The sequence below is a fragment of the Anguilla rostrata genome, chromosome 11, assembly GCF_018555375.3.
Source record: "Anguilla rostrata isolate EN2019 chromosome 11, ASM1855537v3, whole genome shotgun sequence".
Classification (NCBI taxonomy): Eukaryota; Metazoa; Chordata; class Actinopteri; order Anguilliformes; family Anguillidae; genus Anguilla; species Anguilla rostrata.
The window spans coordinates 13,391,700-13,409,691 of record NC_057943.1 but is presented as its reverse complement, the minus strand read 5'-3'; the positions used below and the strand labels follow the sequence as shown (position 1 = coordinate 13,409,691).

Genomic DNA, 17,992 nt, shown 5'->3' with positions numbered 1-17,992 from the left:
GTGAGTGAGCGCGAGAGATTTTTTGAATACTTTGTGTGCTTGCATTTATAACGAGTTAGGCGTGGTGAAAATAAGGAAGTTAAACTGCCTGGACTTTGATAAGAAGCGCTTTCGTGAGGTTTCACTTTAGGATCCTGTCTAGTAATCAGGTGCGGAACAGGTTAACCATATTAACTGCTCCGGAGGAAAGCACGGCGCGACTTCAAGTTATGTTCTATGGATGAGAAAAAAAAAACATGCCCTTGTCTGCGGACACTTTGTGAAAGACTTTTTGGCAGTTCAAAGGACGATGGCGTTGAAAATCGTGATGGCAATGGTGACAGCGAGTTTGGAGGTTCCAGTAAAAGAGACGAGGAGATTAATGTGGTGTCCAATCAACGATACGCACTGCGCCCAAAAGCATTACTTCCAAAGCCCGTGGAGAGTGATATTTACACGGCAATGTGGACATTCGAATCTCGAGCAGATGAGGAATTATCGTTTCAAGAGGGAGACCTGTTCAATATTATTGACCGGTCTGGAGACTGGTGGACTGCCAGGAAAGTTGACCGAAATGGCCGCATATTAGCAACTGGCATCGTTCCGTACAATTATTTGGCGAGAGGAGAATCTGTAGAGGCCCAATCGTAAGTACTTCGTTACTTTGTTTAAAAGTTTAAATTTTCGATTTTATCCATTTCATTCAATAAAATCGCATGCGAACAACCCCATTTCAAAACGCTTTAAATAGAGCATGGTTGTCATCCTTTGTATTTTGACATAAAATCAAAGTTGAAGTGTTAAGAAATATTCCGCTCAGGCCAGTGACTGATGAGGACGCGGACGAGAATACAGGTGATGTCTTCTCGCTTGTAGTTATTGCAAGGCATGTGGCTAACTTGATATTTATTGCGCAGTTTTTGTCGTAGTATTTCTATTTGCTGTGGTGATTTAACAGTTCTCATATGTTATGCGCTGGATTAAGGATTCGCATCAGAACAGCATAATCTGCTCACTGTTTTAAACGTGATAAAAGCCTGGTTGAATATTAAACTAGAAATGACTTGGGTTGATTTGCTCCTAGAGTAGTATGAACATTTTCTTGGAGCTGCCCTCCATACAGTCTCCTCCTGTCTTGACACGCTTCATGAGAATGAGTAAAAATGGTTGAGAAAAATAAACAATACACATATGATTTAACTTTTCTGCTCAAACTTTTGGGGAAACTATTTTCTACTCTATTCTTTTTTCTCTTTTTTGTGTAGGGGTCAACATTTTAAATATTTTTCCATTTCCCGTTTCACTGGGTATGAGTATGAATGCAAATGAATACAGAGAAGTCAAACATTTACACACCGGGAAGGAGACAAGAAAGGAGAAAAAATATAGTTTATATAATTTACGTCTTGATAACTGTGATGTTACAGGAAAGCTTCAAAAAATTAATATATCGTTATACATATTTGCTGAATACCTGAAAAAATGGTTTCTGGAGGGAAAATTTACAGGTGTGAATAAAACTTTTTGATAAAATTATAAAAATATTAAAGCTGATTTTTTAATGAGTTGGGTGTCATTTTTTCAAATAAGATTTGTCATAATTTGATCTATATTTTTACTCATTTCTTTGGCTGCATCCAATGACACTGTATAGATTAGCCTTGGTAAACCCCCAGCTTTTGTTTACAAAATTCTTCCATTATTCAACAAATCTCTCTGTAGCCACAAATAAAATATTTTCTGAACACTACTAATGTGAAGCTGAAAGGTCAAAGTGGCCCTCAAGTTTCATTTTAAACTATAACAATCCCCAGATATTTTACTATGTCTTTCACATGAATATTAGAGATACTACTGTCTGTGCATGATTTAATGTAACCCTAACTGTAAACCTGAGGCCTCTGAGATTATTTCTATAGCACTAATGGCTTTTTGAATTTGAGATTTGTCTTTTAAAAAGAGTGTTGTGTCATCCGCTAACTGGCTAATATAGATGGATCTATTAGCAATGACTGTTCCTTCTGTTACTATCCTTCAAATGAGAAGATAAAAACTGCATGGCCAGGAGACATAAATAGGCAGAAAGAGGACACCCCTGTCAGATGCCTTGGTTTAACTGAAAATGTTGAGTTGTTCCATGTTGAAGCTTAATAGAAGAGATTCCATCTTTGTAAAGGGTTTGGACGGTCCTAATGTACCCATTTCCAAAGCCAAAAATCTCAAATCTCTAAAAGTATGCTCCATAGTGTCAAAAGCTTTAAAAAAATCTAAAAACAGAATGAAACTGCCATCTAAAATAATAGAGTAATCAATTAAGTCAAGGACTAACCTAAAGTTATTTACAATGTGTCTCCTCCTCTTGAATTCGAGACTGTGTCTCATCGATGATGTCGGAAAGTCCATTCTTAATTATTAGAGAGAATAAGGGCAAGGACTTTATAATCATTATTTAAAAGACGAATGGGTCCCCAGTTATCAATATGAGGTTGTGCACATCCTCTTGTCACCCAGCACTGTTTGGAAAACCAATTAGCTTTCTGCTGAAAAGAGGCAGATGGTTGTTGACCTACACAAATTAGGTAGTGTATATAAAAAATACATAAACAGTTGAAAATATCACTAAGCACAGTCAGGGCAATAACCAAAATGTTGCTGAAGTCTGGAAATGTTTTCACATTTGCCAGGAAGAGGAGGCCTGTGCAAATTGCCCCTACACACTGTGAAGAACATGGTGAGGGAAGCAAACAAGAACCCGAGGACCACAGTTTCAAAACTGCATAGTTTATTGGGAACTTGGGGTTCTGAAGTTTCAAAATCAGCTGTTTGACACCACCTCCAAGTTCTTTGGAAGGATTACACAAAAGAAGCCCTTTCTGACAGCAACCCATAAATTGAAGCACCTGAACTTTGCCAAGCATCATTGGAACTACAGTCGTAATGTGTGTGCTGTGACCAGATGAGACCATAATGGATCTTTTTGGCCATGCACACCATCAGCAAAAGATGACTGCATACAAGTAAAAGCACCTGACACCCACATTAAAATATGGTGGTGGGTCATTGGTATTGGCTTTGGTATTAGGACTGGTTTTCTGCTAGTGGTTTAGGGGTTCTTGTTTAGATCAATGGCTTAATGACTTCACTTAGTACCAGGATATTTTAGCCCAAAACCTGGTTGCCTCTTCCAGGAGGTTGAGACTTGGCCATAGATGAATCTTTCAAAAAGAAAGTGACCCCAAACATACATCAAAATCAGCACATATGTTCGAGCCCAAAATATGGCTTATTGTCTGTGTTGTACATTTTTCACCCATTTTTTCTCATTTCTATGTAGGGTGGCAATAATTCTGGAGTTGACTGTATTTCCCTGCTTCTTGCATGGCTTTTAGGTGGTACTTTGGGAAAATTAATAGGCTTGAAGCCTCAAGTCAACTCCTGGCTTCAGAGAACGATGAAGGAGCATTCCTGGTACGGATGAGTGAGAGAGAAAATGTTGGCTATGTGTTATCAGGTGCGTATTTTGCAATTTCCCACCAATTCGTATGCAGGTTAAGAGGAAGTTTCTGATTGTTTTACTTACAGATAAAGTAAGGTAAGGTGTACTAGGAATGTCAAAAACTGCAAATTTACACTGTGTGACTGTGACAAAAGCTGGGAAATAATGTCCAGCGAATGGAAAATAGTTAACTGGCCTGTCCTAAGATACAGTGGTGTGAAAAAGTATTTGCCCTCTTCCTGATTTCCACAATTATTGGATATTTGTCACACTGAATGATTTCAGATTTTTAAAATAAATGTAATATTAGACAAAGTGAAACTGAGTAAACACAAAACACATTTTTAAAATTATTTCATTTGTTTAATGAAAAAAGTTATCAAACACCCATGTCACCCATGTGAAAAAGTAATTGCCCACTTAGTTACTCAATCAACCAATTAAGAGATGAGAAGAGAAAGAGATGAGAAAGAAAAGTTGTTAAAATATATTAATCTGAATAAGATTTGAGAGCTATTTCTAAGGCTCTGGGGCTCCACCGAACACAGGAACTTTTGTGAATCTTCCCAGGAGGCTGGCCTGCCAAAATTTCTCCAAGGGTGCAGCGACAACTCATCTAGGAGGTCACTAAAGATTCCAGAAGAACATTCAAAGAACTGCAAGAATCTCTAGCTTCTGCTAAGATCTGTGTTCATGACTCCACAATAGGATTGGGGAAAATGGGATTCATGGGAGAGTAGATAGGTAGAGACTATAAATACTCATTTCGCTTTTACAAAAAAGCACCTGGTTGATCCCCAATCATTAAGTTGAAGGGGGAAATTACTTTTTCACATGGGTGATATGGGAGTTCAATAACCTTTTTTATTAAATAAATGAAATTATAATTAAAAAAAAATGTGTTTTGTGTTGACTCAAGTTCCCTATCTAAAGAACTGAAACAATTCAGTATGACAAATATGTATTAATAGAGGAAGTCAGGAAAGGGGCAAATACTTTCAAATGCTTTCACAGCACTGTACAGTATAAGATGTTTCTCAAGTATGCATGTGGGTGCTGTCTTTGTAATGGTGAATTTCACGCTTTCTTCTGTACTGTAGGTTTCTGCTGTGGCTGTCAATGCACTTTCTACCTGCAGACTAAATATATTCATTTTTCCTCATTTTTAGATACTAAGTCTGTCATTTTCTGCATAAGGCAATCTCCTGCATCATGTGTACCCTACTAACATTCAGTCTTCCTGTGTGGTTTAGATGAAATTGAAACAGGGTTAAGTTTACATGACAGGGCATGTCACACTGAAACGGTATCAAAAATAGACTCAACTCGCTATCCTTCCCATTCGTATCTACCACATCAGAGATTTGTCATTCGATTAATTACCTGTGCTTGTATCCAAAGAGTCATAGTTCTCCTCTTTTTTACATCAGTTGTTACTGTCTGTTCAATGAAGGGTGCTTGTGCTTTTGTTGTGTGATTGGATTGAATTTGTTATTCATTCTACCAGTGACTTGTTCTTCAAAGCTTTCTATTCAGTGAGTAACAAAATATAGAAGTGAAACTAAGGAGGGTCTTTTTTAAAATGTTTATATAACCTTTCTTCCTTTTTTCACCAGTCACCTAATAGTGTACCATACAGCATAATAATCCGTTTGGAAACAATGGATTCTGTTCTGACCCCACCTCTCTTGTGCTCCTCCCAACACAGTTAAGGTACGCAATGAAGTGAAACACTTCAAAATCTATCAGGATGAGGAGCAGCTCTATGTGGAAAAAACTGAACGTTTCACCAGTCTAATGGACCTGGTGGACCACTTCAAGTCTCACCCCTTAGGGGCCTCTGTGCAGAGGCTTGGCAATGCTTGTGCAAAGGTAAGTCATGGAGAAATGGAGCACCACTTTTGACCCGGGAGGGGAGCTGTTAAAACATAGCTGGATGGATATTGCCTCTGTGATGGAGGCTTGTGTCGGTTAGGCTAGCAGCATCTAGGCTGAGCTTGGACACTGCATGGTAAGACCTGGTCACCAGCTTCTGTTTTACTACTCAGGTGACCATTTACATTCTTATAGGCCTAATCATTGTTGCCAAAACTGACTTTGTAATAAGTGTGGCCAAGCATTAGAAAGGATTAGATCTATGGGTTTGAATACTGAGCAGAATGTTGTAATGTGTGTGTGTGTGTGTGTGTGATATATGTTCTTGCAGAAAGAACCAAAGCCTCAAGACCTGTCCCACTCTACAGTGGATGCATGGGAGCTCCCCAAAGAGGAGTTCACCCTTGGGGAACTGCTAGGCAGTGGCTACTTTGCTGATGTGCACAGAGGGAAGTGGAAAAACCAAATCAACGTTGCCATTAAAATCCTGAAAAATAATGGTAGGCATGGAGTGTTACTGTGAAAGAGTGTTACTATGTTTGAACCGATTCAACCTCAAGTGGAGTAGACAGGGTGGAAGGACAGAAGATACAAGCACAGAGATGGCATGATGGAAAAGGGGTCATCCTACGATTTCTAATATCACCGGATGCAGCGTTAATAAGCGATAATATTGAGGGATAACATTCTATAGCTTAATTTTTTTTGTATGGTGTTCTATGACCATTGAGCATGGCAAGTCCTTTCCCTCTTTTCCCTGCTCCCCTACCTCTCACATCCTAGTAGTAGAAAGTAGGGAGTGTGTAAATGAGGAAAAGGCATTGGGACAATCGTTGAATGATTGGAAAAAGGAACGTACATGGTGACTTAACACCCTGCACTTAAGGATTTGGTAGCTTTGAGGATTGAGTATTGTTTTGAGTAATGTAAAAAAGGACATTATTTATCTACTTTATTTGTTACCATACAGTATAACTTAGAAATTCCTCAGAACATAAGATGTACCATCAGATGCAGACGTAGTGACTGTACAGCATTTCAAGAGGTGTGTGTCCAGGCAGTAGTTCCAAAATTTGGGTCAGGATGCCCTGGTGGGTCATGGGAGGTTTTGAGGTGGGTTGTGAGATTGCACGGGAAACTAATAACCTGAAGTGTATAAAGCACTTTCCATTGACATACATTCACACCAGGCAAAGTAAAAACTGCGCGTTGCATGCACTGCACTAGTTACAGTAGTTGTTTTGACTTAAATTAAGTGGGTCTTAAGAGGACTTGAAAGTTTATGAAACTAGGAGTCCACACAGAGGAACATTTGACATGTTTTAAAGGATTTTTGGAAACTTTTGCTACTTAAGTCAGTCCTTGTCCGCCACCCCAGTTATTTGGAAATTGACCATTTTTATGTATATGTTTGGCTTTGAATCTTTGAAGAAACTTTTAGTCTGAGAGCAAGAGAGCTTGAGGATTTTTGAGCATTAGTATTAAGTAAATATAAACATAAATATTACAGTTAATACTGTTACAGTTTAACATCCAATGCATCATAAATATACCATCTGGGTGTGATATTATTTACCTTTCATAATAGCATTACTAGCTTTGTAACTTAGATAAACAATAACCTTTCTGTTATTTAAGGATGCTACTTATTGTTTATAATGTGACTGCATATATATATAGTCATGCAGACCTGGACAGATATCAGTGAGTCATAAGAGAAAAGAAGCCAGGTTTCAGCACAGTAATTCTTTACTAGCTTTACTAGAAATAGAAAGATGTGACAATGAAATATTTCACTGATCCAGTTCAACAAGATCTGTCTAAGTCAGAGCAGGTATCTGTGACTTCAAACATACCTACTGTGTGTGTGTGTGTCGGGGGGGGGGGGGGCTTCGGGGGGGGGGGGGGTGGTATGTAGATCTGGTATGTTGGATAGCGTCACAAATATGTACTGGTTGGGAGGGATAGGGGATAGTGCTGGTATGTTGGATGACATACACAAATAAACTATGCTGAAGAGAAAAGACAAATCATGTTGTTATAAGTGTATGTAAGCAAAAGCCACACAAATTAGCATTTAAAAAATGTTTTTACATTTTGGCCAAAATTCCTTTAACTTTATAGAATGCTAAACTAAACCACAAGAAAGGTGACATGAGGAAAACTTTGAGAGTGATTATTTTTTCTGACCCATCAGTGAAAATATCAGAAGCAATAACCTATGGCTGAGACTTAGTCAATCATTGACTCTTATCACTTGGTAAATCAATAGGTCCAGGAATCCAAGTGCTGACTGTGCTCCAATGTGCATTTGCAACCATATTCATTGCCAGGTCAGTGGCACGTAAGTGCCATATTCCTTCTTACATTTAAAGGCATACTATGCAGAATTTTTTAACCTTGCCGTGGTCCTGTGTTTACAGTCAAAGAAGTCTCCTCTTCAAGAAGGTCCTGTGTTCAAATCTTGGCCGGGGGATTTTTTCCTTCCCGCCTTTCTGTGTGGAATTCATGTTTTCCCTGTCTCGTGGGTTACCTCTGGGTACTCCGGTTTCCTCCCACAATTCAAAGACATGCAGGTTAGGTTAATTGGAGAGTCTAAATTGCCCCTAGGTAGGACTGTGTGAGTGAATGGTGTGTGCCCTGTGATGGACTGGCGAACTGTCCAGGGTGTATTCCTGCCTCTCGCCCAATGCATGCTGGGATAGGCTCCAGTACCGCCCACAACTCTGACCAGGAATAAGCGGGATGGGTGTAACATGTATATCCATTGTATATTTTGGAAATCCCCACACAGCAATAATTAACGAGTCCTCTTTAACAGAACTGTGCATTGCGAACGCAAAAAAACGGCTCCCGTTGAAATTAATGGAGGCAATTACGAAGTTGCTTCTCGTTAGAGGAAGTGTGTCTTCGGCCTGAGAATGCAGCATTACAGGTCCAACAGAAGACAAGCCAACTCCGCGTCACTTTTCATTCCCATGGCGAACTTCAGCTGATGTCACTGAGGAAAAGCAATTCCAAGGTTAACTCTAGTTCCTGAGGAGTCTCGTTGTATTGTTGTTGCTTCTGCTGAAATCTGATCCTAAACCACAGGCTCTGTAGCCACACCCACCCCTTCCCACACAGAAACGAGCAGCACACTCAGGGACGTCCTGAACATATTTTAGAATAACAAATACGGTAAAAGTGCACAAATTTGTGGAGAGTGTGTTAAGACGGATATTGCCAATGCATCATAGAAATGCCTTTGCATGGTTATTAATGGCTAAAATCCCAGATCTGGCTCTCGCAAGAACTTGCCACCTAATCATCCCCTGATTTAATTGGCTAAAAAAGATGTTCTCTCCCTCCAGTGGAGCTGCTCAGTGGCCAACAATAGAGGATTGTGGTTGTACTGGGCAGCTCCCGGGTGTGAATGTGTATGAGTGTGAAGCAGGGTGTTGCTGCAAAAGAGCATCCGTGCTCAGCGAACCTACCCTGGGTAAATGAAGGTTAAATAAAATAAAAATAATAATATTTTAATAGTAAAAATCCAGCATAGTATGCCTTTAATTAATCAAGTATTTGACTGTTGACACCTATACTGCCAGATTAATGGCAGTTGTGTAGCAAGCAAAATTGAGTAAACAGATCCACTGACTAATTTCACTGAAAATTTTACCCCAATGCTTTCTTGGAGGAAAACAATTTTCCTTTGAAAATTTTGTATGTTTCTATATTTGTATCTTGCACTGTTGGGCTCTTTTACATGGCATTACTTCTTGGGAATTATATGGATTCAGTTCTTGATGCTACAAAAGAACTGGGCGTTAATTAACATGATCTGTGTCATTCTGGAGCACTATGCCTGTTAAATGCATGTGGACCTGCAGTCCTCTGCTGTGCAGCTGTGCAAATGTCCCTTTAATCCTAGTTCCTGACTCACCACAGAAAGTCTCACAGCCATTCTCACAGAGCGACAGTAGGGCCGTTAACCTGGTCCATTTGCCAAATTGCCAATAGGCTTTCTTGCCACCTAGACATCGCCTGTGATTGGCAGTGTTTACTCTGGCTCCTCACCTACGCTTGTGTTTATTCTGCAAGAGTTCTCAGTTAACCAGCTGCTATAAAATGCCTAGATCTAGAAGTGTTTGCTATGTCTGATCCCGAATGCTTTGCCGTTCTCTTCTGTCTAGAGGCCCTGAAGTACGCAGAGTTCCAGATGGAGACTCAGATATTGAAAAGGCTGCGCCACAAACACTTGATCTCACTCTTTGCCATCTGCAGCGCTTCGCCCCCCTATTACATCATCACTGAGTTGATGGAGAAGGGCAACCTGCTCAGCTTCCTGCGAGGTCAGTCTGTCCTGCCCCCCCGCATTGCTTCCTCCTGTCACTCATAATTCACCACGCTCTGGTCACTCAAACCTCATTTTCACGCCTGGTGAAAAAACACCAAACTTGCTTTAAGGGCAGAAAAGGCAATAAAAGGAAACATATTGCAACCTGCACTCAGTCAGGAAAGTTGCTTTCCGTTGTTTTCACGCACAATTTCAGTTTTCATTTTTCTCATCATATCCAGTGTCCATTAACTCTTCGCATCTCTTACCACCTGTTACTCAGCTTCAAAGAAGCTCAGTGCTTTCTTTTAATTTCTTTGCCATTTTGAAGGCAAACAAGCAAAACAAACGGCAGAAGTTGGAGACAATGAAGATTATTTTTAATTTGTTATAAAGGCAAATGATTAGGGAGCAAATAGCAGTTTGTCAGTGTGAAATATCAAGATTTGCAATATGGCTTTTCATTGCTGGATATTGAGCGTGCTGTGAGAGAATTCAAGATGAAAGGCAGCGGGCCTGGTGTCTCTGTCTCTCCTGTGATTTGCACTACAGGCCCAGAGGGAGGAAGCCTGGATCTGGTCAGTCTGATTGAAATGGCTGTCCAAGTGGCTGAAGGGATGGCCTATCTGGAGTCCGAGAACAGTATTCACAGGGACCTGGCAGCCCGCAATGTCCTGGTTGGGGAGAACAATATCTGCAAAGTGGCTGATTTTGGACTGGCTCGAATTGTCAAGGTTGTTCATAATTTTTTTGCTTGAACTATAATAGTGGTTACAGCACTGAACTATGATACAGCAAATATATGGACTGTTTAACTTTTGCTTTATATTTAAAATTGGAAGCACTTCAAATTGCTGTTGATATTTGCATGTGGAATGAAATTAAGACTTTTTATCACCTTTGGCTTCTACCATGGCTTGTTTGGGTGGCCAGCAGTAACAGTATATGTCTTTGCCTTTGGCCTTTTTTCAGCTTTATCAGTCGATTTTAGCACAGGTGCAGACCAGAACCATCAGCCATCATTCAGTCAGTGTTTGTCCTTAACTCCGCTATCTTTTCACAAGACTCTGAATTACTTTAACTTTCATTTCAAAGTACAAATACAGTACAAATAAGGACTTGGAGAAAATTGAGATAAACTATCATAAGGCCAAGAAATGAATCCTCAGCTGACTATGTCTTCCATGTATCCCCAACATTTTTTTATTAATAGTCTATTTAAATACATATAGTTTACATTAAAGCCAGAATACAAATGGCAAACAATAAGGAAAAAATCTATAACTTAGAACTCCATGCCTCATCGCTTTCGATTACATTACATTCATTTAGTAGATGCTCTTATCCAGAGAGACTTACAATGTAGGAGAAACATAAGTGTCCAGCGAGTAAATGTGTAACATCACTAAAGCACTAATGCGACTAGTATTAGCAATGCTAACCAATAAGGGGAAAGATAGCCAATGGTTCTGCTGTCCTGACCACTTTGGGAAGTTCAACCACTGTGGGCCCAGTATAGACAGTTATTATGACTGGGAGAAGCAACTACTCAGGGAGGGGACAGCCGGTTTCCTCAGGGTTGTGGAACAGCGAGATTTAGCCAGGGTGTAGGGTTTGAAAATTGATTAAATGTATCATGGAGCTATTTCATTTTCTGCCCTGTAGGCTAGCACCAACATTTTAAACTTGATTTGAGCTTTAACAGTGTAGTCAGTGAAGTGTGATCAGAAGGGGTGTGACAGGAGCTCACTTGGGAAGACTGTAGACAAGTTGTGCGGCTGGATTCTGTATTAACTGCAGGGGATTTAATGGTGCAAGTAGGGAGAACAGCAAAAGGAGAATTGCCATCGTCCAAGTGTGAGAGTACCACGGCCTGAACTAGGAGCTGTGCTGAGCAGGTGTCTATACCGGGTCAAAGAAGGAGAGTTGTAGCTCTTGAGTGTGGTCTTCTGTAGCATCTAGATTAAAGGAGAGCATTATTTCTTCTCCACCATACCCTATAACACTTTGAAAATACTGTCATTATTGTATATTGCATGTGTTATTACTTAACACTGAGTGTTATATTTTGCTTATTAGGTACTGTTGTACTATTTGGTCAAAACCATAAAAGCCATAGCAAATGGTCCCATACTGTTCTAATCCATGTTTAGGAGCCATTTTATGTAAGTGATGACAAGAAGATTCCCTATAAATGGTGTGCGCCAGAAGCCATCAGCCATGGACGATACTCCGTTAAATCGGATGTTTGGTCATTTGGGGTTCTTCTCTATGAAATATTCACCTATGGTGGAACCCCATATCCAGGTAAATGCCACACACTTGTGCATATCTCCTCTCTGTGACTGTAGATGGGAATGTGTGACAAAAACATCTGGAAACAGCCAAACTGACATGCCCCCTCAGTAATTTTGGGGAGTAATAAAGGGGAAGACTTTTTTGTGCAGATCATCCATTGAGGTCACTGTGCAATGATTTAAAAAAAATACATTACCAACGTTGTCCTGCAATAGCCTGCTAATCCCGTCTGGACAGGGCTTAAGTAATCTTGAACCACCGATGCATTCTTTGCAAACTTGCACCTGTTTTACATATTGTTAATATGTTATTCACTTTTTTCTATTATTATTATGTCATAACAGATGTTTATTTGTGCCATTTTAATCTTCTAATGTTTACTTATCTGTGGCTGGACTCCTCTGACAAAGAGACCTCAGTCTCAGTAGGACCTCCGAGGCTAAATGATAAAACAAAAATAAATGATATTAACGACTGTATGATATGAGTACATTTAGTCACATAAAGGGCATTGGTAATCTCTCTTCCTTGACTTGTTTCCTGTAATGTAGCCTACAACAACATGGAGGTATACCGGGTCATAACATCAGGCTACAGGATGCCTGCCCCACCCCAGTGTCCTGAGAGCATTTACGAGATCATGCTCTCCTGCTGGCGCGATGCTCCGGAGGATCGTATCAGTTTCAGCCTCCTGAAATGCACCCTAGGGAACGCCTATGAATTGGAATAGACCCACGGAGGACTGCAGTTATAATACAAGCCACATGGGGGCAGCAAAGAAAACATTCCGCGAGGACAGGAGTAGGCCCTCGTTCCCATGGATTAGAGCTGGAAGATGGGCCTTAGGGGGTTTCCCTTCTGCCTTTTTCCAAATTATTGTCAGTCATTTGGCATAAAGTGCTGTCAGCCTGTCCACTTGATTCTATTAGTCTGACCTGAAAACACCACTGCATTCCAGTCCCAGTCATATCATAACTGTATAGGTATTTTAGATAATAGATAGTGATAATTTGGTACACAAAGGATACCTTGGAAATTGGAGGTACAGGGAATTAGTTGACAAGGCCACAGATCTGACTGACATTGTCTTGTGACAGTTTAATGACTCGACAGTTTAACCGAATCATTTGTGCATCATGTATTGTCTCCAATATGTTAGTGTTAAATTTAAAAATGAATTGTGAGTTTTATTAAACACTTTGATGAAGAGGTTTTTATTGTTGTTGCTTTGTCAACTAATCTCAGTCATATCTCAGTACTGTATGGGCATTTTAGATAAGAGATTGCGATAATTTGGTACACAAAGGATAGCTTCGAAATTGGAGGTACAGGGAATTAGTTGACAAGGCCACAGATGTGACTGGCATTGTCTTGTGACAGTTTAATGATTCAACAGTTTAACCGAATCATTTGTGCATCATGTATTGTCTCCAATATGTTAGGGTTAAATTAAAAAATGAATTGTGAGATTTATTAAACACTTTGATGAAGAGGTTTTTATTGTTGTTGCTTTGTCAACTAATCTCAGTCATATCTCAGTACTGTATGGGCATTTTAGATAAGAGATTGCGATAATTTGGTACACAAAGGATAGCTTGGAAATTGGAGGTACAGGGAATTAGTTGACAAGGCCACAGATGTGACTGGCATTGTCTTGTGACAGTTTAATTATTCAACAGTTTAACCGAATCATTTGTGAATCATGTATTGTCTCCAATATGTTACTGTTAAATTAAAAAATGATTTGGTTAAATACTTTGATGAGGAGGTTTTTATTGTTGTTGCTTTTTTTGTACAGTACGAAATGTGCCTTTCAGCGATGTCCTGTAGTCAAAGAATTGATGGTACATCCCCGAAAAAAAGACTATTTAAAATTCCATGTGTTGTCTACATTAAAAGCAGCATCTGAATCAAGGTTTTTTAAAATAAGATTGCTGTTTCTGGAGCAATAGTTCTTTAAAGCAATAGATACTTTTTCCACTTTCTGGAGGTGAGAGTTGTATTCCCATAAACTGTTTGTCATATTCATAAATATATTCAGTGCAGTAAAATATATTTGATTCAGAACTGTTTCAAGGGCTTACATCCCCACAGATATGATAAAGAGTAGAACCCAGATTTCAAGGTTTTTACAAAACCAAACTGGAGACCATTTACAGCCATGAAATATAGACCATCACATCCTGCCAACCACCAATTATCTTTTACTGACAATTAGATGTTTCATTAAGACATCACTTTTGTTTCTGCCACAAGAGTGTACACCTCTTAAGAAAGAACCATTAACATCAACAATGGTTTTGTGAACAAATATTTACAGAGGTTATACGGATTTATGCATTTCAAAACATGGATATGTTGCTTGAAATAATGCAGCAATTTAGTCATGTTTGCCAAGCAAACTGGAGTGAACCGCCTGCTTTTTTACAAATCGTGGCAATGCTAAATTTATTAAAGGGTGTGGCTCAACTCCCCTTTGACTAAGCACCTTAATTATATTTTAAATGTGATTTATTTCTTAGGCATCATGGCTGTGCGTTATTAATTACCTGGGGGTGTGATGGGAGATGTAAAGATTTTCTATTGCTCAGCTTAACTCTGCTTGGCTGGTCAACACCAATGTGAGTAAGTGCAAATACTGCTCTGTCAGGAAATATGTCAACTCCAATGGAACTGCTTAGTGGCAGAAGCAGCTGCCCCAGAAACCAGTGCGCAAACAGACACAGACGTTGTGATTATAAAGCCCCCCCCCCCCCAGATAGTGCCATCTATTCCTGCCCTGACATGCTGACAGCTTGGGCTGCAGGAACCGGTTTATTCAGAAAACCTATGACTCATCCAGGATGTGCAAGACCTCACAGAGATTCTGCAACAATGACTTGTCACCTTTCAAAAAGAAGGTCAGGCCAAAATAAATGCATTTGCCTCCTGCAACCCCTTCTCACTTGTGTCTTGAGCCCAGAGTTTGTCCCACTTTATTTGGTGGGGGTGGGCGGGAATGATGGTGACGTTCGTGTGAAATGTTTGAGGCTCGGGTTGTGGAGTTATTTTTGCCAGAGGTACTCATGTTGCTGTTCATAGCCGTCTGTGGTACCGCTGCAGGAGGCTGTGTCACCTTGTCAGTGCATTTCCAGATGAGGACACGGTTTCATTCCAAAGACAAGCATTCTAGAGATACTCAAGGGCTTGAGCCACTTGGGCAGTGGTCTAGTCTTGAAGATGACTCTAGAGCTGCAAATGTTCACCATTTCCTAACAATAACAACAGTCCCCATCAACAGTGGTGTTCCCCAAGGTTGCGTGCTATCTCCTGCATTATTCTCCATTTACACAAATCAAATCCAGGAAAACAGCAAAGATCTCACTCCCATTAAATATGCGATGACATGGCAATAGTTGCATGTCTTGACCAGAAATCACCACCAATTGCATACTTACAGTACATCCAAAACTTAGTAGCATGGTTCAACAACAGCTTTCTTGACCTCAATATCAACAAACCCAAAGAACTATGTCTTGGAGGAATCACCACTGATGCCACCAACATAAAAGGGCAACAAGTAGAGCAGGTCTCTAGTTTTAAATAACTGGGTACCGTCCTGGAGAACCTTACCTTCACTGAGAATTGTAACTCAATCTACAAAAAAGCCAGACAGCCGATTGTCCTTCTTAGGAGACTCTGGAAATTTAATGTTGCTACCCCTACATTGGTCTTGGTGTACAGATCTCTTATTAAAGTGTAATGACCTTTAATATAGTGTCCTGGTATGGAAATATCACTGTGCGCAATAAATCAAAACTAGCACAAATAATAAACCAAGCCAGTAAAATAATTGACATTAAGCAAGCACCACTGCAACACCTATATGGTCTTGCCATGAAAAGGAAAGCCCTACATATCGTGGGTGACTGCTCCCATCCACTTCACTCGTCGTTCCAAAAACTACCTTCTGGTAGGAGACTAAGGGTCCCACGGGCAAGGAGAACCATGCACAGAAAATCATTTGTCCCCTCTGCAATCACTATCCTCAATAATGGACCAACCAGAGACTTGGGCATGTGGATGTAGCTAACAGTAACCAGGAGGTGTTATTTGAAGGACTTGTGGTGTTGTTACTTGAAGGACATTATAGTGACCTTATGGTTGTCCAATGTTTGCTGTTATGTTTTTTAATCCATGTATACCTTTGTCTGTGTCACTTGCAATGAGCATTGAACTGAAGGAAAATTTCCATTTTATTTTATATTTAATGGACAATAAAGTTTTCTATTCTATTCTATTCTTATTGTATGTCACATTGGATAAACCCATAATGCCAAATAAATTTAATGTAATGAATGCTTTGCCTTTTTTTCCTTTCCTACCTTGTGGAATCTTTTTCACCTTTGTGCAGAATAACCTTTGAACATAACACTGTAAGGCAAATAAAAGAGATGTCTGAGCATGCTCAGCAGAACCTGCTCCTGAATGCTGAAAATGCGACACTAGCTCTGTTTTTAGCTTGTTTTTTAAAACTCCCCGTTCTAATGTTTCTGCAAATCTAGGCCTATATATGTGCAGGCCCCAAGCCATTTGCGTAATGGCATGCATGAAGTTTGAATACAGTTGAATGATTACAAGTGGTGAGAACAAGCAGATACACAGAACAAAATAGTGAATTGCTTTATGCTATCTGTGTCATTGCTGCATTTTTTATTAAATCAATATTTTATTATTTTATGTCTCAACAGATATAACCATGAAACTGGCCTCTCTGGTGGATTTATTTATGCATTAGCTCACTTCCCTCTAAAGAAGAGATACTGATTATTGTCAGTAATAATCTACTGATTATACAGTGATTATTATTTAAAATATAAAATGTTCTCTGTTGATAACCTCATTGACTACTTGGTGCTGGCCAGAAACAGATGGGCTCTTCCTCTGAGCTTATTTCTGCTCAAGCTTTCTTCCTGTTAGTGAGGATGTTTTTTTTTTTTGCCACTGTTGCCCTAGGCTTGCTCTGAGGCGGTCTCAGGGCTGGGATCTACATAAGGTTGCTTTGTGAGAATTTGGATTGTAAAATGCACTGTGGAATTTAATTGAATAGTTAAGCTCTGAGGCACAAGAGCCAATCACGCATGGACATATTTTAAGTTACACCTCTGTATTCCCGGCACCAGGAGTGTCTGGTGGGGCAAACGCAGAGTGCTCTAAGCTGTGCTGAGAACATGAGGCATGGGGTAAAGAGTGGCTGGTTTCATACCAGGGGTTTCAAGGTTGTTAAACCAAAGTCTAAAAAGGTTTGTATTGTGTTAATAAGTGAAACATTATGAAAGCACTTAAACACATGTTCAGCAACCTAATTAGGAGCTTATAAATTCACCTCAGGCTTTAATTTGATCAGTTAAAAATATACAATATAGCACAATAAGCACAATGGGAATTTTATTCTTCATGGCATGCATAGCAAGTTCTGACATAACGTGGTGTAAGATGCTAAATAATTCCTCTTAACATGAGAAGCACCTAATTAAGAAAAATTAACAGCTTGTTAAAATTCTGGGATTGAAACTGTGGTTGAAAGGTGTTTCTCCAAGGGTTATTAAATTACTGCAACCAGACAACAAAGCATTACCCTGGTAGAAATTCCAGCAACCAGCATAAAATGATTCTACCTGGAACCCACTTCTGCTATTTCAACCATGTTGTTACCAGCTTGACCGTTTCAACCCAGCTGGCCCAGCTTAGAAGCAGGCTGGAACCCAGCTGGAATTTCCTCAGTTGAAAGAAGGCCACTCTTGTGATATTATTAATGTGGGCCTGAAAATATACTTTTTCAGTAAGTGCATACATGGAGTAATGAAAAAGTCTTACTCTTTCTCTCCTTCATACAACCTGCAGTCATCAGTAGTGAGCAGACGTGGAATGGGAACACAGCTGGGTGTGCTTATAGCTGGAGGCATCTTAGACCCAGGGGCAAGCCCTCTCTCCTCAACACGACGTTGCTAAGATCCCTCCCAAAGGTCAAGTAGTATAACAGTACG

At 39.8% G+C, this 17,992-nt stretch overlaps 1 protein-coding gene across 2 annotated transcripts; it reads left to right on the top strand.

Moving 5' to 3' along the window:
* Positions 1 to 64: 64 nt before the first annotated feature.
* ptk6b (PTK6 protein tyrosine kinase 6b) lies at positions 65 to 13,724 on the top strand. Of its 2 annotated transcripts, none has more exons than XM_064298033.1 (8): positions 65 to 626; positions 3,369 to 3,490; positions 5,184 to 5,347; positions 5,682 to 5,850; positions 9,526 to 9,684; positions 10,221 to 10,402; positions 11,822 to 11,975; positions 12,518 to 13,724. In XM_064298033.1, exons 1-8 carry the CDS (start codon positions 217 to 219, stop codon positions 12,694 to 12,696), a joined length of 1,539 nt encoding a protein of 512 aa, XP_064154103.1. In that variant the 5' UTR covers positions 65 to 216; the 3' UTR covers positions 12,697 to 13,724. The 2 variants fall into 2 exon arrangements, with proteins under 2 accessions (XP_064154103.1, XP_064154104.1); XM_064298034.1 differs by lacking the exon at positions 65 to 626 and adding an exon at positions 816 to 834.
* Positions 13,725 to 17,992: the final 4,268 nt, after the last annotated feature.